This window comes from Mobula birostris, chromosome 5, assembly GCF_030028105.1.
Source record: "Mobula birostris isolate sMobBir1 chromosome 5, sMobBir1.hap1, whole genome shotgun sequence".
In the NCBI taxonomy this organism is placed as follows: Eukaryota; Metazoa; Chordata; class Chondrichthyes; order Myliobatiformes; family Myliobatidae; genus Mobula; species Mobula birostris.
In genome coordinates this window covers 110,250,660-110,273,518 of record NC_092374.1, presented here as the reverse complement: position 1 = coordinate 110,273,518, position 22,859 = coordinate 110,250,660, and the positions used below count along the sequence as shown (strand labels likewise).

At 40.6% G+C, this 22,859-nt stretch overlaps 1 protein-coding gene across 1 annotated transcript in view; it reads left to right on the top strand.

The window, feature by feature from the left end:
* Positions 1-22,859, top strand: part of LOC140198396 (contactin-associated protein-like 5) — a 1,159,251-nt gene that overhangs the window by 455,864 nt on the left and 680,528 nt on the right. Inside the window, exon 6 of the mRNA XM_072259489.1 lies at positions 2,401-2,585. Coding sequence (XP_072115590.1) covers positions 2,401-2,585 — 185 coding nt within the window. The remainder of the gene's footprint in view (positions 1-2,400; positions 2,586-22,859) is intronic.

Sequence of the window (22,859 nt, the reverse complement as noted above, 5' to 3'; positions counted from 1 at the left end):
AGTACAGTGTCTGATGTCACCACCTCCTTTGTCCATTGGAAAGTGACCTCACGCTGCTTTGCTCATTTCCATTTCTTGCTGATCTGAAAAAATGAGTTCAAGGGTAGTGCACAGTAACCACATTTTGCAGGAACCTGTTATTGTAATTGACAAATCCTAAAAAGGACCACAACAGTGACATGTCCTTCGGCCTTGGGGCATACACCACTGTTTGAATTTTCTCAACACACTTGTGCAAATTCTTGTGCATCAATGGTATGATGGTAGTAAGTGATTCTTGATTTAAATTATTCATACTTGTTGCATCATGCTCTAATCTTCTAATTATTTTAAAACTGTCTTGAGATTTTGGAGATGATCCTTGTCATCCTCGCTGGTATCAGTAATGTCATCTAGATAAAACTGAGTGCCTGGGCAGCCTTGCAGCACGTGGTCCATAGCTTTCCGCCAGAGTGCTGGTGCAGATGCTACTCCAAAAATAAACCTAGTATCTTCTATCCTGGGCAGATGATAGTGATCTACAGTACTTTCCAGTGACCTTAAAATCACTACAGATCCTGACAGACCCTTTCTTCTTGGCTATTGGCATTACCCATGGGCACCACACAAACTTGGAAAGAATTCCTTCATCCTCCATGCAATCTAGCACACTGGCTACTTTGTCACAGATGGTGTTAGGAACCAGATGGGCTTTGTAAAACTTGGGTCTGACATTTTCATTTAACACTATTTTACCCTTGATATGTTTGAGTTTTCCAGTGTCATTCTGGAACACTGCTGTGGCATCATCCAGTACCTTTCTTAATTCACTTTCAGTCGACTCTATTGCAGGGGATGTGGCATGCAAATGGTGGATGGATCTCCAATCCAGTTGTAGTTGTCTGAGCCAACCATGGCCCCACAACACTGGCTCCCCTGTTTTTTTACCACCTACAAGCACAATGTAGCTTGCTTGTTGTTGTGTTTCACTGTTACAAATGCCATTATCACAGGAGTTATCTTTTCTTCAGTGTAAGTTTTTCGTTGGATATCTGCAGGCTTCGGTTCAGGATATTTGAAATGCTGTTCAATCTCGTTTTGTTGAATAACTGAAACAGCATCCAATTCCAATTTTGTTATTTTGCTGTTCACTTTATTGGTTGTCTCTTCTTAGTTTTCACACAGTAAATCTCAAGGCTACACAGTCCTGCGTCACTCTCATTATTATCAGAATTTTTCAACAACAGTATGCAGTTTAGTGCTCTTTATGAAATTGTAACTTGACTTTTTATCCTTTTCTCTCCCTTGTGCAGCCCATTCATTTTTGTCTGCCTGACATGCTCTTTTTTATGTGTCCTACTTTGCAGTATTTTCTGCAAGTTTCACCCTTAAACCTGCATTGGTCTGGTGTATGTGAGACCCTGCCACAATGGCAACACAATTTGTTCAGTCAGGCATGTTTCTGTTGTAATTTTGTTCACACTCACCTTCATTGATACCGTGATTTCAACTGCTCTTTTAAATGTAAGTTGTCTTCAGTCAGGAGCCATTTCTGAATGCTTTCTTCTAAGATTCAATAAACTAAACGATTCTCTCAGTGCACCATTAAGTCCTTCACTGAACTGAGAATGCTCTGACAATTTCTTCAATTCAGCTAGATAAGCTGAAATGGGCTCACCTTCCTTCCTTTACTGTGTTCTGCAATCAACAATGGTTTCAGTTCTAAATGTTTGTGCATTACATTCATGATATCAACAAAGCTCATTTTAGCTGTTTTGGTTGGAGCAGTCAAACATAAAGCAAACTACTATATATCCTTTTCCATCTCTGCAAAGCTGGCACTCATTTTTCATTGGCCATTTCATTTGCTTCAAAATTCTGTTCAATTCATTCAATATACATCACCCAGTTAACTGTTATGCAATCAAACACGTCTAATTTTATGATGTAGCCAACCATTTCTACTTTTTTTTAAGTTCTTATCAACTGATACTTACTGCTTTTGAAACCATGAATTTTGTCTATTCTTTTTTAACTCGGCCGTGTCTCTCTCTCCATGAGAAGAAGAAGAAAAAAACATGTCGTGCTTGCTTTTTTAACTGAAAGGTTTAAGATTAAGTAGAAAAGATTTAGATTAATTATGCCATGTGTTTAGCATAGACTTGTGAGCCAAAGAGCCTATCCCTGTGTTATACTGCTTTATATTCATTGTTCTATGTAAGATTCTTCAATGGTGAAGAAAACAAAGAGGAATATCATGAGTAAAAATACATAAATGTTGTTGAGTTATAATCCGCTTTAAAGAGGTATTTTCACAATTACAGGTACCTGTCTTTCAGTGTATCCCAGTGTAACAGTGAATTATGTTTATGGTGGTTATTGCAATGTACAATATGATTTACCTCCTTCTTTGTTTCCTAGGTAACACAGCTCTGCAAGATGCTAGTGACCATTCCTCCATTACACTGGGCAGTCTCCTTGATGATCAGCACTGGCATTACATTGCAGTTGAACGCAATAAGAAGCAAGTGAACTTCACTGTTGATTCAGACACACAACAATTTCAGACTAAAGGAGAGTCTGATCTTTTGGATCTTGACTATGAGGTAAACAGCTCACTGTGAAACTTAGTCGTATCAATCAAAAATATGGAGGTAAAGTTATGCTATTGAATGCTTGACCTTTGTCATATTTTTGATACGATGAAAGATTAGAGGAAATGCACAATGCACAATTAGAGGCTGCAACATGAAGACTGTGTTCATTGTTAGAAAGCCTGAGAAATAAATATGGTTCTTTGAGAAAAGAAAGATCATCAGTCACAGGCCAGCCTATTGCTTCTTAATGGGCAAACAGTGCTTTCCCAGTTTCTAAACATATCCCTCAATGTTTTCTCTTTTCCGAAGACTATCCAATTTTTTCTTCAACTGTCTGTTTCAATTACTCTAATGGCCTTCTGTAGTAACTTCATCCTGAACGTTTATTACTCATTGTGTGAAAAATACCAATTGGTATTTTGTTTGATTCCTTTGGACCAATTATGCGTAGTTGCACTGTTTCTATGGAAAAGGTTGTAGCTCAGGGAACACAGCCTCAATGACATCTGAGACGCTAAAGTAAATTATCCAGTCATGATCTCATTGCTTCATATGGGAGCTTGTTGTGCATAAACTTGTTGTCCCATTTAAGTACCTGATATGAAGAATGACAAGTGTAGGAAGTCAGGAACAAAATCAATGTCAGAAAATTTTTTTAAAATCCCTTCAAACTGCCACACTAACACATTTGTTCTTACACAGTCATAGATATTCCCTTTCTTCTACCCCACCTTCTCTGCTACTGAGAACTATTATTTTCCTCTTTCCCATTTCTGACTGTCAGATCTGAAATGCCATCAGTCTCTCTTTCCACAATGCTGTCTGACCTGCTGAGTGTTTTCAGCATGCCCTGCTTTTGTTTTCAGAAAGTATCAGAAGCCCTTGGCATGTCAGGCAGGATCTGTGGAAAGAAGAATAAGTGATCCAAAGCTTCAAGTCTTCTGAATGTATCTGACAATTTCTAATTTTTGCTTTGATCACACTTCAGAGGCTGAAAAACATAATGCGATATTCTGAGATTTAAAATATATATCATAGCAAATCCACACTCTAAATTCAAGAGGTTTCTTAATGCTAGATATGGAGGTTCACCAAATAACGTCTCTAACATTTTCAATTTTAGTAATTCTGGCTCTGGATCCTGTGAGTTTGCTGTAATAAATGATTGGTCCCAATCAAACTTTCCAAGTCCTTTTGTAATCTCAAAAACATCAATTGAATCACTTCGAAATCAACTCCAAAGCAAATAAATGCCCCATAGACTCACAAAACTTCAATGTCCTGTGCACGTTCTCAATTATTGTTGAACATCCCTCACCTTCACTGATGCTGTTAAGCTCTTTTCTAATTTTGAGCTCTGAACTTTGTTCCTCTCTCTTTTTTAGTCAATATAAATTAGATATACCAGGAAGATGCCGGGATAGAAGCATTTCAGACATAAGGAAAGACTGGGTAGACGTGATTTGTTTTCCCTGCTGCACTGGAGACTGAGGGGTGATCTGATAGAGGTATAAGAAATTAGGAGGGGAATAGATAAGGTTGATAGTGTGAATTGTTTTCCATAGTGGGAATGTCTAAAGAAAAATGGCAAGGTTGGAAGATTCTGAGGTAATCTGAGGGCAATTTACTGTCAGTGGCCACTTTATTAGGCACACCTGTACATCGGCTGACTGGTCCAGGTATGTAATCAGTCAATTGTGTGGCAGCATCCCAATGCATAAAAGTATGCAGACATTGTTAAAAGGTTTCAGCTGTTGTTCAGGCCAAACATCAGAATAGGAAAGAAATGTGATCAGAGTAACTTCAACTGTGGAATTATTGTTGGTGCTAGATGGGTGGTTTGAGTATTTCAGAAACTGCTGATCTCCTGGGTTTTTTATGCACAGCAATTGCTCAAGTTTACAGCGGATTGTGCAGAAAAAAAATCACACCCAGAGAGTGGCAGTCCTGTGGGTGAAAATGCCTTGTTAATGAGAGAGGTCAGAGGAGAATAACCAGACTGGTTCAAACTGACAGGTTTCCAGTGGTGTGCAGGAGCATCTCTGAATCCACAACATGTCAAACCTTGCAGTGGATGGCTTACAACAGCAGAAGACCACAAATCTACACTCAGCCTTCACTTTATTAGGAGGTACCTAAAAAAGTGGCCACTGTGACTATTTCACACATAGACTGGTTGGAATCCGGAAGGCACTACTGTTGAAGACAGAGGCAGGTTGTCTCACAACATTTAGGAACTATATGGACGAAAACTTGCATCTCTAAAGCATAGATGGCAATGGACTAAAAACAGACAACTGAGATTAGTACAGGAAAGTACAACTCTGTGCATGGACGTGAAGGGCCAATTTCTGAGGTTAATGACTCTGTCATTCTAAACTCCTAACACTGCAAAGCCCATTCTTTGTTTGTTTCTCAAGGGCTCAGCCTCCCGATTATAAAGTGATCAGACCCACTCTTCATGGATTCAGCTTTTCTCTGTCCCTCACATGTATAAAAATGTATGTAATGCAAAATTGCAGGACATTAGGTAACAATCCCTCTCATTTTAATTACTCCATTCCTCCAACTGGGTACAGATTGAAACATGTGCACTAATTCCAAGTCTCAGTTTTCAGTGCTGAGGGTAACGGACAACTGCCCATCTCCCCACTCTGGTGCCCCTCTTCCTTCCCTTTCTTCCATGGTCCAATGTCCTCTCCTATTAGATTCTTTCTTTTTCAGCTCTTTACCTCTTCCACCTATCACGTCCCAACTTCCTCCTGATGAATGGTCTCAGCTGGAAACATTGATTGTTTATTCCCCTCCATAGATACTGCATGACCTGTTGAGTTCCTTCAGTGTGTTGCTAATGGACACCAGATGTCCCTTTACTATGCACACCCTTTTCACTTGGTGCACATTGAAGCTATGTCCTTTCTTGATTAGCATTTGTAGTGCTGATTGAGATAATAGACATTTATGAGGAGAGACTGGTTTTGTTTGAGGAACTCAGCAGGTCGGGCAGCATCCGTGGAAAAGATCGGTCGACGTTTTGGGCCGGAACCCTTCATCAGGACCGAAACGTCGACCGATCTTTTCCACGGATGCTGCCCGACCTGCTGAGTTCCTCCAACATGTTGTGAGTATTGCTTTGACCCCAGCATCTGCAGATTATTTTGTGTTGACTGGTTTTGTTTCCCTTAGAGCAGGTGTACATAACTATGAGAGGCAAAGACATCTCAGAAACTTCTCCAATAGCAGAGTAAGGAGAAATGAAATATTATTCATGGGTTCATGAACTGTTCAAACATCTGATGGCAGAGGGGGGAGAAGTTGTTTCCGAATTACTACCAATGATAGTAATGAGAAGTGGGCATGTCCCAGATGGTCAGGTTCTTAGTGATGCTTGGCATCTTTTTGAGATGTCCTCAATGATGGGGGTGGGGGGGGGTTGCTCATGATGGAGCTGGCTGCAAACCTTTGCAACATCTTGAAATCCTGCACATTGGCACCTCTACACCAAACTCTGAATCAACCAGTCAGAGTACACTCCACCACACATCTCCAGAAATTTACCACACTTCCTACTTTTATTTCTGATTTCCAGCATATGCAGTTAAATTGTTGATTTTCTATTATACTTTTGGCTTAGAAGAGCTGAGTTAGGAACAAACATGGGACATATTTCCACACATTCACATTGCATCTGCACGTCAATGCCTTTCGCACACAATTCTGGTAACATGTTCCCTGTCATGTGCCCGTCAACTCCCCTCTGAATCTTTTGCAACCCACCTACCCAGGGGATGTTACAGCAGCCAGATAACCGACAAAACCTGCGGATCTTCAGGATGTGTAAGGAACTAGAGCACCCCTGGAGGAAATATACGCATCACAGGGAGAGTGTACAAACTCTGCACAGACAACACCTGAGGTCGCGATTAAATCTGGGTGACTAGAACCTCCAGTTGTATCATTGCCCTGACTTAATCTCTGTCAATTAGCTACTATCTAGCTTAGGGTCTCATAAGAGTGCGAGGACACTCCTCATAATTTACACACTTAATTTTCTTCACAAGAAGTCTCGGTAGTACGTCAATGCTACACTCTGGCTGTGTCTTTCTTTAGCCAAGGCATTTGAAACGGCCCCTTGCTGGGCAAACAGTTGGAATGAAGGAAGTTTCCATTACAATTCTGACAAGGAATGGTGTCCTAACCAGTATCCGTCACTCTCATAACATCAGTAAGAATGCTTTGATGTTGAAGCATCCTCTCTGAGCGGTGACTTGGATCCGCTCCAGTGTGCAGGTCTACAGCAGATGATATCTTGTTGGCTCTTCGCACAACCCTGGAACATCTGTACAGCAGAAATGCATAGATCAGGATGCTCTTTGTCGATTACAGCTCGGCATTTAGCACCATCATCCCCACAAAACGAATCAGTAAACTCCAAGACTTGGGCCTCAAAACCACCTTGTGCAATTGGATCCTGGATTTCCTCACTTATAGACCTCAGTCAATTTGGATTGGTAAAAACTTCTCCTCCACAATCTCCATCAGCACAGGAGCACAGCAGGGATATCTACTTAGCGCCCTGCTCTGGTCGCTTTACACCTATGACTATGGGGCTATATACAAGTTTGCTGATGACACCACGATTGTGGGCTGTGTTAAAGGTGGTGATGAATCAGCATACAGGAGGGAGATTGAAAACTCGGCTGAGTGGTGTAATAACAACAACCTCTCACTCACTGTCAATAAGACCAAGAAACTGATAGTAGAACAGGTGAGGGAAACCAGAGGTCCATGAGCTAGTAATCATCAGAGGATCAGAGATGGAGAGGGTCAAAGATCCTCACAGGTGTGCTTTTCTCACTGCTGTCATCAGGTAGAAGGTACAGGGGCCTCAGGACTTGCACCACCAGGTTCAAGAACAGTTACTACTCTTCAACCATCAGGCTCTTGAACAAAAGGGGATAAAGACACTCATTTAAGGATTCTGTTATATTGTTATTTCATGCTTGTTATTTATATCTGCATTTGCACAGTTTGTTTACAGTTCCTGACGTTTCCAGTTTCCAGTTACTGTTCTGTAGATTTGCTAAGTATTCCCGCAGAGAAAGAATCTCGGGGTTCTATGTGGCGACATGTGCGTACTCTAGCTATAGGTTTTACTTTGAACTTTGTCATTATATATTATTGAATGACAAGTCTATGCCAGTACATCACAGACAAAGTCCTCACCACAACTGAGGGCACTTACATGGAGTGCTGCCACAAGGAAGCAGAACCCATTGCCAAAGCCCCTGCTCCGTCCTGGCATGCCCTCTCCTCACTACTACCACTGGGCAGGAGCTACATAAGCCTTCGGTCTCACACCAGCAGGCTATAACCCTACAATCATTAGGCTCCTGAAACAGTGTGGATATCTTCACTTACCACAACTCCTAACTGATTCTACAACCTACAGTTTCATTTTCAAGGTCTCTTTACAACTCACATTTTCAGTATTTTTTTTATTTGCAGTTTGATCTCTTTTGCACATTGGATGTTTGTCAGTCTTTGTTTATGCAAAGATTTCCATAAATTCTGTTGTTTCTTCCCCTGTAAATGCTCGCAAGACAAGGAATCTCATGGTGGAATATGGTAACGTATAGGTACATTGATATTAAATTTAATTTGAATTTTTGAATGTGGAAGCTGTTGTTCATTAATTTGTTGCCACATTTCTGGTCTGGTTGTCTAAAAGAGCCTTGCAGATGCTCTAAGGGAATCATTAAAGGCTCTATAGAAGTTAAATAATTTCTTTTTTTATCGCACTGATGTAGATTTACACCAACACAGCAGTTAAAAATTTACTGCAACTGTAGCTAATTTTGATAATTTGTGTAAGTCAAATTTATACAACCCATTAATACATTCAGCAGGCAGAAAATAATTCTTATTGCTCTCCAGATGCCTCATTACTCTCTCAGACTGGGACAGAGATATGAATTTTGTCCGTACAAATTAATTAATTATTCACAACCTATCACGCCCCCCCCCCAGTTCCCCTCCTCCTTCCCTTTCTCTCATTGTTCACTCTCCTCTCCTATCAGATTCCTTCTTCCTCAGCCCTTTGCCTTTTCCACCTATCATCTCCCAGCTTCTCACTTCATCCCAACTCCCCCACCCACCTGGCCTCATCTATCACCTTCTAGTTTGTCCTCCTTCTCCTCACCCTGCCTTCTTCCCCCTTCCTTTCCAGTACTGATAAAGGGTCACAGCCCAAAACATCGACTGTTTATTCCTCTCCATAGATGCTGCCTGACCTGCTAAGTTCCTCCAGCACTTTTGTGTGCGTTACTTTAAATTATCCATTTAGGTTTTTTTTGTCTCTTGACACTAAAAGGCTGATGTGTATGTATGCATATACATTTCAGACCTAAATCAGTGAGTTTATTTTACTAATGTTGTTGAGTTTTATATCCTGAGCAGCTGTTATGCCATCTGGCCAGTCCTGGTTCTCAGTAGCAGCAGCGTTAAGCTCAATTCATCAAGGTGTGGAGAAGTAAATTTCTGAATATTTTCACCATTATGTTTGGAAGAAAAATCAAAGAGTTTTGAAGAAGAATTGTAGCCTGCTTATCAAAATCACTGAGCAACAGAATTAAAGATGTGGTTAAGAAAAGATACCATGCAGTACCTTCAAGGTATACGGGAGATTAGGGAAAAGATAATTTCCAGATCAGTAAATAAACATATTGCTATGAGGAGAAAGTAATTAGTTTTCTCTCTCTGTAAGTTTTGTTTTTTTTTAAGTAAATGACATTGATCAATACCCAATTATAACCAGAATGTTACAAGAATCTGACAGATTACATACTGGCCTGTGCTAATGCTTTCAATGCAGTCACACACATTGTGTTTATTTAACATCAGATTGACTCTGAAATGCTACATGGAAAATCAGGAAAATTTCTCACAATTTCTCCAAATGAATCGTGTAGGAATCCAAGAACTTTCAATGTTCTGTAAATGGCTGCAAGAAGATGAATCTCAAGGTTGTCTATGATGACATATATGCTCAGAGGCCAGTCATAAACACAAAATACTCTGCAGATGCTGGGGTCAAAGCAACATGCACAACACACTGGAAAAACTCAGCAGGTCGGGTAGCATCCGTGAAAACAAACAGTTAATATTTCGAGCCGAGACCCTTTGTCAGGACTGAAGATGGAGGGGGCAAGGGCCCTATAAAGAAGGTGGGGGGAGGGTGGGAGGTCTGAACTAAAGAGCAGACCATTCTAGACTGGGTATTGAGCAATGAGGAAGGGTTAGTTAGCAATCTTGTCGCGCAAGGCCCCTTGGGTAAGAGTGACCATAATATGGTGGAATTCTTTATTAAGATGGAGAGTGACATAGGTAATTCAGAAACAAAGGTTTTGAACTTAAAGAAGGGTAACTTTGAAGGTATGAGACGTGAATTAGCTAAGATAGACTAGCAAGTGATAATTAAAGGGTTGATGGTGGATATGCAATGACAAGCATTTAAAGATCTCATGGATGAACTACAACAATTGTTCATCCCAGTTTGGCAAAAGAATAATCCAGGGAAGCTAGTGCACCCGTGGCTGACAAGGGAAATTAGGGATAGCATCAATTCCAAAGAAGAAACATACAAATTAGCCAGGTAAAGCGGCATACCTGAGGACTGAGAGAAATTCAGAGTTCAGCAGAGGAGGACAAAGGGCTTAATTAGGAAAGGAAAAAAGATTATGAGAGAAAACTGGCAGGGAACATAAAAACTGACTGTAAAAGCTTTTATAGATATGTGAAAAGAAAAAGATTGACTAAGACAAATGTAGGTCCCTTACAGTCAGAAACAGGTGAATTGATTATGGGGAACAAGGACATGGCAGACCAATTGAATAATTACTTTGGTTCTGTCTTCACTAAGGAGGACATAAAAAATCTTCCGGAAACAGTAGGGGACCGAGGGTCTAGTGAGGTAGAGGAACTGAGGGAAATACATGTTAGTAGGTAAGTGGTGTTTGGTAAATTGAAGGGATTAAAGGCAGATAAATCCCCAGGGCCAGATGGTCTACATCCCTGAGTGCTTAAGGAAGTAGCCCAAGAAATAGTGGATGCATTTGTGATAATTTTTCAAAACTCTTTAGATTCTGGATTAGTTCCTGAGGATTGGAAGGTGGATAATGTAACCCCACTTTTTAAAAAAGGAGGGAGAGAGAAACCAGGGAATTATAGACCAGTTAGACTGACATCGGTGGTGGGGAAAATACTAGACTCAGTTATCAAGGATGTGATAACAGCACATTTGGAAAGCAGTGAAATCACCAGACAAAGTCAGCATGGATTTATGAAAGGAAAATCATGTCTGACGAATCTCATAGAATTTTTTGAGGATGTAACTAGTAGAGTGGATGGGGAGAACCAGTTGATGTGGTATATTTGGATTTTCAAAAGGCTTTTGACAAGGTCCCACACAGGAGATTAGTGTGCAAACTTAAAGCACACGGTACTGGGGGTATGGTATTGATGTGGATAGAGAATTGGTTGGCACAGGAAGCAAAGAGTGGGAATAAACGGGATCTTTTCAGAATGGCAGGCAGTGACTAGTCGGGTAATGCAAGGCTCAGTGCTGGGACCCCAGTTGTTCACAATATATATTAATGACTATATTTAAGAAGGAGTTAGATATGGCCCTTGTGGCTAAAGGGATCGGGGGTAGAGGGATCATGGAGAGAAGGCAGGTACAGAGTTCTGAGTTGGATGATCAGCCATGATCATGAATGGCAATGCAGGCTCGGCAGGCCAAGTGGCTTACTCCTGCACCTATTTTCTATGTTTCTATGTTTCTATGAACATTGAATTCTCCAACTTCCAGTAAATCCCTCCCCCTCCCTCCTCTATCCCTATTTCACTCTGCCCCCTCCCCCAGCTGCCTATCACCTCCCTCATGGTTCTGCCTCCTTCTACTACCCATTGTGTTTTCCCTTATTCCTTCTTCACCTTTCCTGCCTATCACCTCCCTGCTTCACGTCCCCCACCCCATTATCTTTCCCCTTACCGGTTTTTCACCTGGAACCTACCAGCCTTCTCCTTCCCACCCTCCTCCCCACCTTCTTTATAGGACCTCTGCCCATTCCCTCTTCAGTCCTGACGAAGGGTCTCGGCCTGAAACGTTGACTGTTCGTTTCCACGGATGCTGCCCGACCTGCTGAGTTCCTCCAGCATGTTGTGCATGCTCAGTGGCCAGTTTATTAGGTATAGGAGGTACACTGTGTGTACGTACTTTGATAATAGTTTTACTACCATGGTGCCCTTAGATGATAAACAAGAGTATCTTATTATTGAAGAGTTAATTAAATACTTGTCCCACTTGCTGTGGTGTGGGTGATTTCTCTGACTGTGCACAAACTCATTGCAATATAATTAAACTCTCTAAAGGAAATGGGATGCAGAGTTTTAATTGAAAAGATAAAAGAGTGTTAGTATGGTGGTCTTATTAAAATTCTACAAGGCTTGGAGGGGTGACAATATAATCACAAGAAATTCTGCAGATGCTGTATATCCCGAATAACACACACAAAATGCTGGGGGATCTCTATGGAAATGAATAAACAGTCAATTTCTTAGTCCGGCTGGAAACATCAACAGTTCATTCCTTCCCGGAGATGCTGAGTTCCTCCAGCGTTTTGTGTGTGTTAATAGAGAGATGACACTTGCATTCATTTTTAAAGTGTGTACACAATTCTGTCTGAGGCAGTGGGGGGGAGGGGAGGGTTGTTCACTGAGTTGAACATCTTGACATCTTGTCTTGTAGGGATTGATTGAGCAAGACATGACACAAAAGACTGTAAATGCTGGAATCTGGAGCCACAAGCAATCTACTGGAGGAACTCAGCAGCATCTACTGGAGGAAAGGAATTGTTGACATCTTGGGTCCAAACCCGACAGTTGCTGCTCCGCCCACGGAGTTCCTCCAGCAGACTGCTTGTTGATTGACTGGGCAAGTTAGGTGAAGAGTCTGTTTTGTGTCATCGAAGTCACAGCTGTACAGGAACAGAAACTTCAGCCCATCTACATCATGCCAAACAATTAATCTGCTTAGCTCTGCACACGTACAATATCCCCCCAATACCCCTCCCATCTATGTACCTATTTAAATATCTCTTGAATGTTGAAACTGAACTTGCATTCATCACTTCTGCTGGCAGTTCGTTCTCCATTCTCACAACCCTTTGAGTGAAGAAGTTCCTCCTGACATTCCCCTTAAATGTTTCACCTTTCACCCTTAACCCATGACCCCCAGTTCACTTCTCACCCAATTTCAGTGAAAAAAGCCTACTTGCATTTATCCTACCTTTATCCTTCATAATTTTGTACACCTCTATCAAATCTCGCCTCATTCTCCGACACTGGCAGAATGGAGTACTAACCTATTGAACCACTCCCTGTAATTCTCACAGCAACTTTGTAACTTTTCTCTGCACTCTTTCAATCTTATTGACATCCCTTCTGATGGTAGGTGACCAGAACTGCACAGTTTATGTCTCTCGTAATCTTATTAAGTTTTTGCTGCACCCATTTGAAGCCCACAGTGGTTTAAACAACCTAACGGTAAAGAGATAAGGTTTATTTGTCACATGTACATTGAAACATATAATGAAATTTGTCGGTTTCATGAAATCAAATTTAATTAGTGAGAGTTGTGCTGGGTGCAGGTGTCACTACACATTTGGCACCAATATAACATGCACACAACTTACTGCCACCAACTCTTTGGGATGTGGGAAGATCCAATGCAGCCATGGAAAGCACACACAAACTCCTTCCAGGCAGCAGCGGGAGTTGAACCTCGATCGGTGATGGCTGGCTGACTCTGTAAAGTGATGTGTAACTGAACAGCTAATGAAGAACTTCTGAAATACTGTCATGAATAATGTGGATAAGCACAGTCAATTTGTACGCAGTAAGCTCCTGAAAATGATGATGCAATAATGATTCCAATCATCTCCTTTAGTGCTGACGATTGAAGGAACAGTTTTGCCCAAGAGCAAAGTCATTATGTTTGTTACGTTTATATATCCCACTTCGCAGTTTAAGTTACTGGCGCGCAGCTCTTGAGTGGATCACTGGGGAACTGTGGAAGATGAGAGATTGAAGATCTAAATTAATTTTGTTTAGTTTTGGAAACCTCTGTAGTGAAGCAGAAGAAAGGACCCAAGTAGAATTTAATTGCCAGGTTGTGCAAAAAAACTTAAGGTATGGAGGAATTAGCTGCTGATTTTCCAGCCACTCAGAGTTGTGGTAAACCCATGATATTAGATTGATTTAAAAAATGGTAAATTGGTTTATTATTGTCACAGTATTGAGCTACAGTGAAAAACTTTGTTCTGCATGCCATCCAAAAAGATCATTTCATTACATCAGTACATTGAGGTAGTACAAGGTAAAACAATAACAGAATGCAAAGTAAAGTGTTAGTTTTATTGAAAATACAGTGCAGGCAGACAATAAGGTGTAAAGCCATAATCAGGTAGATTGTAAGGTCAAGCATCCATTTTATCAAAGTAGGAGACCATCTTATAACAGCAGGATAGACGCTGTCCTTGAACCTGATGGTATAAACTTTCAGCTTTTGTATCTTCCACCCTATGGGTGTGGGGAGGAGAGAATATGTCTGGTATGGATGGCATCAGCTCAGCTGTTAATTCTTTCTATTTCTGTCTTTATTTGCCTGTCTGTCTATCTACCCAGTCTAGATGAAAGGGCTTGAATCAAAAACCTCATCTGTTCATTTCCTTACCCAGCATTGAGTTCCTCCAGTATTTTGTTTTGCTTCTGATCTGCAATCTCCCATGTCTCTCCCTCTATCTATCTAGCCAGCTGTCATCTATCTATTCATCCAATCATGCATAACCATTATGTATCTATTTCTGCTTCCATCATTATCGTTTTTACACTATCTCTCTCCTCTTCTCTCTCATTCTCCCACCCCACTTTCTTTACCCTTCTCCTAAACTATCTATGTTTCACTCTCCCTCTGTCCATCTGTTCCTCTAACTTTAAGGAGGAAAAAACAAGACACATGTTGAACGAAAAAGGGTTGGAGTAGATACTTGTGGAGCATAACCATTCTCATGGACCTATTAATCTGAAAGGTCAGCTTTCCATGTCCTTTCATAGAAACTTTATCCTCAGATATCCACATTTATTTTTCTTTTAGCAGTAAAGCATAGAATTCCAACTTGTTCCCAACATGTTGATCAAGACTGAGATTACCACAATAGTTAACAGTTGAGCCAGGTAACGAGGAAGCGTAGCAGACCTTTAACAACAAGGGTGAATGCAATGTGTCCCTGCAAAACCGAGGGGCACTTGATGAGCAGTTAGCATGTCCACTGAGAATACCCAACTGCACAGATACCTTTTTCCAGAAGAGGTTATCTTCCCCCATTCATATTCCAGGATGAATAAAGGAAGTCAGAGCCAACTTACAGACAGTGATCACTGATTTCCTGGTGAGTTATGCCTGCATTTCACAACCATCATATAGATGACTTGGGTTGGCAATGCATTTACCAGACTACATTAGAGTCATTTCACCCACCTCCCTGCTCTCAATGTTCACGTCAAGCTTTCACCTCACTGGGTTGAGGAACCAGTAACAGCTAATGTAATATTTTTATATTGTTGGTTTGAAAGCATTTTAAAGGGACATATTGACTGCAGAAGTGATAGAGATAAAGGTAGAGATAGAGGGAAAGATACAGAGAAAGAGCAGTGTAGGCATGCAATAAGGCACAAGCCCTAAATGAGATACGTTATGAGGTTATGAGTCCATTTTATTGTTCTCAGGAACCATCCGTAGTCTTATAACAGTGGGATAGAAAATATTCTTGAGCCTAGAGGCACATGCTTTCAGATTTTTGTACCTTCTGCCTAATGGGTGGGAGGGAAGAGAGAACGTCCTGGCTGGATGGGGTCTTTCATTATGTTGTTGCTCTACAAAGGCAGCAAGAAGTGTAACAGAGTAGATTAGATTTGATTAGCTTTATTTATCATATCTACATTGAAACAGCGCACCATACAGTGAAATACATTGTATGTGTCAACAAGGAACACAGTCTGGGGATGCAAGCCCACAAGTGTCGCTGGGCTTCTGGTGTCAACACGGCTTATAGAAACATAGAAACATAGGTGCAGGAGTAGGCCATTCGGCCCTTCGAGCCTGCACCACCATTCAGTATGATCATGGCTGATCATCCAATTCAGAACCCTGTACCAGCCTTCCCTCCATACCCCCTGATCCCTTTAGCCACAAGGACCATATCTAACTCCCTCTTAAATATAGCCAATGAACTGGCCTCAACTGTTTCCTGTGGCAGAGAATTCCACAGATTCACCACTCTCTGTGTGAAGAAGTTTTTCCTAATCTCAGTCCTAAAAGGCTTCCCCTTTATCCTCAAACTGTGACCCCTCGTTCTGGACTTCCCCAACATCGGGAACAATCTTCCTGCATCTAGCCTGTCCAATCCCTTTAGGATTTCATACGTTTCAATCAGATCCCCCCTCAATCTTCTAAATTCCAAAGAGTATAAGCCTAGTTCATCCAGTCTTTCATCATATGAAAGTCCTGCCATCCCAGGAATCAATCTGGTGAACATTCTTTGCACTCCCTCTATGGCAAGGATGTCTTTCCTCAGATTAGGGGACCAAAACTGCACACAATACTCCAGGTGTGGTCTCACCAAGACCTTGTACAACTGCAGTAGTACCTCCCTGCTCCTGTACTCGAAACCTCTTGCTATAAATGCCAGCATACAATTTGCCTTTTTCACTGCCTGCTGTACCTGCATGCCCACTTTCAATGACTGGTGTATAATGACACCCAGGTCTCGTTGCACCTCCCCTTTTCCTAATTGGCCACCATTCAGATAATAATCTGTTTTCCTGTTTTTGCCACAAAAGTGGATAACTTCACATTTATCCACATTAAATTGCATATGCCATTAATTTGCCCACTCACCTAACCTATCCAAGTCACCCTGCATCCTCTTAGCATCCTCCTCACAGCTAACACTGCCGCCCAGTTTCGTGTCATCCGCAAACTTGGAGATGCTGCATTTAATTCCCTCATCCAAGTCATTAATATATATTGTAAACAACTGGGGTCCCAGCACTGAGCCTTGCGGTACCCCACTAGTCACTGCCTGCCATTCTGAAAAGGTCCCATTTATTCCCACTCTTTGCTTCCTGTCTGCCAACCAATTCTCTATCCACATCAATACCTTACCCCCAATAGCGTGTGCTTTAAGTTTGCACGCTAATCTCCTGAGTGGGACCTTGTCAAAAGCCTTTTGAAAATCCAAATATACCACATCCATTTGTTCTCCCCTATCCACTCTACTAGTTGCATCCTCAAAAAATTCTATGAGATTCGTCAGACATGATTTTCCTTTCACAAATCCATGCTGACTTTGTCCGATGATTTCACCGCTTTCCAAATGTGCTGTTATCACATCCTTGATAACTGACTCTAGCAGTTTCCCCACCACCGATGTTAGGCTAACCGGTCTATAATTCCCTGGTTCCTCTCTCCCTCCTTTTTTAAGAAGTGGGGTTACATTAGCCACCCTCCAATCCTCAGGAACTAGTCCAGAATCTAAAGAGTTTTGAAAAATTATCACTAATGCATCCATTATTTCTTGGGCTACTTCCTTAAGCACTCTGGGATGCAGACCATCTGGCCCTGGGGATTTATCTGCCTTTAATCCCTTCAATTTACCTAACACCACTTCCCTACTAACATGTATTTCCCACCGTTCCTCCATCTCACTGGACCCTCTGTCCCCTACTATTTTGGGAAGATTATTTATGTCCTCCTTAGTGAAGACAGGACCAAAGTAATTATTCAATTGGTCTGCCATGCCCTTGCTCCCATTAATCAATTCACCTGTTTCTGTCTGTAGGGGACCTACATTTGTCTTAACCAATCTTTTTCTTTTCACATATCTATAAAAGCTTTTACAGTCAGTTTTTATGTTCCCTGCCAGTTTTCTCATATAATCTTTTTTCCCCTTCCTAATTAAGCCCTTTGTCCTCCTCTGCTGAACTTTGAATTTCTCCCAGTCCTCAGGTGAGCCACTTTCTCTGGCTAATTTGTATGCTTCTTCTTTGGAATTGATACTATCCCTAATTTCTCTTGTCAGCCACAGGTGCACTACCTTCCTTGATTTATTCTTTTGCCAAACTGGGATGAACAATTGTTGTAGTTCATCCATGCAACCTTTAAATGCTTGCCATTGCATATCCACCGTCAATCCTTTAAGTGTCATTTGCCAGTCTATCTTAGCTAATTCACGTCTCATACCTTCAAAGTTACCCTTCTTTAAGTTCAGAACCTTTGTTTCTGAATTAACTATGTCACCCTCCATCTTACTGAAGAATTCCACCATATTATGGTCACTCTCACGACAAGATTGCTAATTAACCCTTCCTCATTGCTCAAAACCCAGCCTAGAATAGCCTGCTCTCTAGTTGGTTCCTCAACATGTTGGTTCAAAAAACCATCCCGCATACATTCCAAGAAATCCTCTTCCTCAGCACCCTTACCAATTTGGTTCACCCAATCTACATGTAGATTGAAGTCACCCATCATAACTGCTGTTCCTTTATTGCACACATTTCTAATTTCCTGTTTAATACCATCTCCGACCTCACTACTACTGTTAGGTGGCCTGTACACAACTCCCACCAGATGAAACCACATCTGAAGGAAACGCCTGCAGACATGGAGAGAACATACAAGCTCCTTTTAGACTGCGGTGGGAAATGAACCCCGATCAATGGCGCTGTAAAGGATTATGCTAACCGCTACACTACCATGCTGTCCTATCCATGGAGGGGACATTGCTTTCCGTGATGTGCTGAGCTGTGTCCACAACCCTAGTTTCTTGCAATTAAGTGCAGATCAGTTTCCACACTAAACGGAGATGCATCCAGATAAAATGTTTTCTGTGGTGCATCTATAAAAATTGGTGAGGGTTAAAGGTGACATGCCAAATTTCTTTAACTTCTTGAGGAAGTAGAGGCAGGCAATGGTGAGCTTTCTTAGTCACACCTTCTTCATCATTGGACCGTGAGAGGTTATTTCTGATGTTCACTTCTAGAAACATAGAAACATAGAAAACCTACAGCACAATACAGGCCCTTCAGCCTACAATGATGTGCCAAACATGTACGTACTTTAGAAATTACCTAGGCTTACCCATAGCCCTCTATTTTTCTAAGCTCCATGTACTTATCCAAGAGTCTCTTAAAAGACACTATCGTATCCGCCTCCACCACCATCGCCGGCAGCCCATTCCACACCCTCACCACACTCTGCATAAAAAAATTAACCCTAAAATCCCTTCTGTACCTACTTCCAAGCACCTTAAAACTGGGCCCTCTCGTGTTAGCCATTTCAGCCTTGGGAAGACTATCCACACAATCAATGCAGAAATTTGAATTTCTCACCCATTTCACCCTCAGCACCATTGATGTAGCTAGCAACACGTGCACCACCACACTTCCAGAATTCACATGACATGACTATACTCCCACAGCAGTGACCAGCTCTTCTACTTTGATGGCATTGAGGGAAAGGTTGTTATCATGACACCCTGTCATAAGGCTCTCTATCTCCCTCCAGTGCTTTGGCTTATTGCAACTTGAGATGCTGCCCACCACAGTGGTGTCATCTGCATACTTGTAGATGGAACTGGAGCAGAATCTGGTCATGCTGTCATGAGTACAGAGGGAGAGTTATGAGGCACCATTGTTGAGGATAAATACAGTTTGAGAGCTGGGCAGGAGAGAAAAAAAAGAAAGAGGTAGCTATAGATCAATAGATAGATCTGCCAGCGGTAGTGATGGATGTGAGTCCAATTGCAACATTTAAGGGAAGTTTGGGTAAGTACACGGATGGGAGGGATATGGAGGGCTATGGTCCAGGTGCGGGTCAAGGGGACTAGGAAGAGTAGCTCTGCATGGATGAGATGTGCCAAAAAGACTGTGTTTGAGCTGTATGACTCTGTGGTTCTATAGATGTGGATGAATAAATGGATGAAAGGACTAACAGATGTGTAAGATTGGAAAACGAACTGAATACCAGAAAGGTATGAGTTGGAAGTGTGACATCTGCGTGTAATTTTGCAACATAAATTGGAATAAAAAACAAAATCACAAATTAAGCCACCCACAATCAGGATTAGTCCATCTGAATGAAAAGCAGCCTAGTGTATTGTTACGTAACCAGCAACAATGAATATCAATCGTGACAGGTTATATAAAAACAACCAAACATTTATAAAACACGGATAAATGAAAAAAAAACAAACGAAAACTTTAACCGGAAGTTAACCGTTATGCAGCCATTCAACAAATCGCCACTCGGCACTGGTTCTTAAAGCATTAAGTGCAAAAACAGTTCTTATAGCGATAAAATCAGATATAGTTCTTACAATGGTAAATTCAAAAGTCCAACAGATTTATATATTCAATTGGGAGAGACTTCCCTGGAGAAGGATTTTTTCACAGACGTGACTTTCCTGCTGGTTCTGTCCACAGGATTCACGATGCAGTAAATAAACAGTTTAAAACAACTGACTTTAATTTCTTTTAGAGAGAGCAAACCTTTGCATGAACTCTTTTCTCTTTTGGCAAGTGTTATCCTTAATGCAGGTCGCTACTCCTTCAACGAAGACTCAATAAGGTCAATCCTTTGTTAAACTGCTGAACGATAGCGACTCCTCTTAATCCTTCAGGTCCCGTACTTCGATACAGTCTTCACTCTCCCTTCTACTGCTGGAATAGGGTAAATCAGCACATCTAGCCAAAAATTTCCAATCCAGTAATATTGTATCTTGCAACAGAACGTAACAACTGTTTCAAAAATGAAACTGCATCACAAAAACAAATGCGCAACAGAAACAGAGACACAGTACGTTCTACCTGGAAATCCAAAAACTAAAAACTAACTTCGTCACCTGGGGTCTACCCTTATATACCCCTGGTGCACATGTCATCATGTGACCTTACATCGGCGGGAAAATTACATCAGGTGACCTCCAAAACACCGTTACATCATTCTCACAAAAAAAATCACAGATCTCCTTGAGGCATGTAACACCTCCCTTCAAAAAAAATGTTGGTCTTTTAAAGAACAAAATTTTAACAATTAACAATTCACAAAAAAAATAAAGGTATAAAATTTACAACATACACAATATATACAGTCTTATCTTTCAGCACTTTATAAACTAATGTACAGTAGGAATGTTATAAATGTGAAAATACCACTCCAAAAAAAAACAAATTTTCATTGTACATTTAACAGCTAGATAAACAATCAGCGATCACATTATCTTTACTCGTAATATGAGAGATCAAAATATTGTACTCCTGAAACATTAGACTCCAATATAATAATCTTCTATTTTTGTTTTTCATCTTAATCAAAAACACTAACGGATTGTGATCGGTATAAACTGTGAATGGTTTATGAGTAGTACCAACGTACACTTCAAAATGTTGTAAAGCCAAAACAAGAGATAACAATTCTTTCTCTATTGTTGAATAATTTCTTTGATGGGCATTAAATTTCTTAGAAAAATAAGCTACCGGACGATCAGCTTCATCACCATCATCTCTTTGAAGTAATGCTGCTCCTGCAGCTTCATCACTAGCATCTACAGCTAACGAAAATAGTTTTTCAAAGTCAGGAGATTTAAGTACAGGTTGACTACATATTATAGCTTTCAATTTATCAAATGCCTCCTGACAAGACTCTGTCCAAACAAACTTTTCATTTTTCTTCATGAGATTAGTTAATGGAAGAGCAATGTTTGCAAAATCCTTACAAAATTTTCTGTAATATCCTACCATACCCAAGAATCTTCTGAGAGTTTTTCTACCAGCTGGAGTGGGTACTTCTAAAATTGCCTGAACTTTTGCTTGAACAGGTGCTAATTTCCCCTGACCCACAACATAACCAAGGTAAGTCACTGTGGCATGACCAAATTCACTTTTAGCTAAGTTAATAGTTAAGTTAGCTTTTGAAAGTCTCTCAAATAGTTTCTCCACCGCAGTAATATGTGCTTTCCACGTATTATTTCCTGTAACTAAATCATCAATATAGGAATCTGTATCTTTTAATCCATGAATCACACTATTAATCATCCTCTGAAAAGTACCTGGTGCATTCTTCATCCCAAATGGAAGAACATTATATTCATATAACTCAGATGGAGTTACAAATGCTGAAATCTCTCTACCTCTCTCCGTCAATGGAACACACCAATAACCTTTTAACAAATCAATTTTTGTAAGGAATTTGGCCTGTCCAACTTTATCCACACAATTATCTACCTAGGGATTGACTATGCATCAGTTTTTGTCACAACATTCACCTTTCTGTAATCTGTACAAAATCTAATACTATTGTCTGGCTTAGGCACCATAACATAAGGTGAACTCCAATTCAAATTAGAATGTCTAATAATATCATTCTCTAACATATACGTAATTTTCTGTTCAGCAAGTTCACAGTTTTCCCTGTTCATTCGATACGGATGTTGTTTTATGGGTTTTGCATCTCCAACATCTACATCATGTGTAGCTATGGTGGTTCTTCTAGGGACGTCTGGAAATAAATCTCCATATTTAAAAATTAACTGTTTCATCTGCTCTCTCTGCTCAGGCTGCAAATGAGCTAATTTTCCATCAATGTTTTCCAGAAGTTTTGAATTTGGTAACCTGGCTGAAATAATGTTGGGTTTAAAATGAGTTTCAGATGAATCCTCCATTAAGTTTTTATCCAGATCAGACTCATTATTAATCACAACAGTCATAGTAGCAGCTTCTCTCTCATAATATGGCTTTATCATATTTATATGACACAGCTGTGTTGTGTTTCTCCGATCTGGGGTTTTTACCACGTAATCTACATCATTTACCTTAGATTTAATCTCATAAGGACCATGTAATGGGTTCATTTGCACTGGGAAAAGAACCAACACCTTATCTCCAGGCTTAAATGACCTCATCCTAGCCTTCTTATCATATCAAGTCTTCATCTTCTCTTGAGCTAACTTTAAATTTTCCTTGGCCAAGCTACAAGCTTTATACAATCTTTCTTCAAATTTCAAAACATAATCTAGCAAATTAGTGTGTACCTGTTTATTAATCCACTGTTCCTTCAACAAGGCCAAAGGTCCTCGAACTCTATGTCCAAAGACAAGTTCAAAAGGA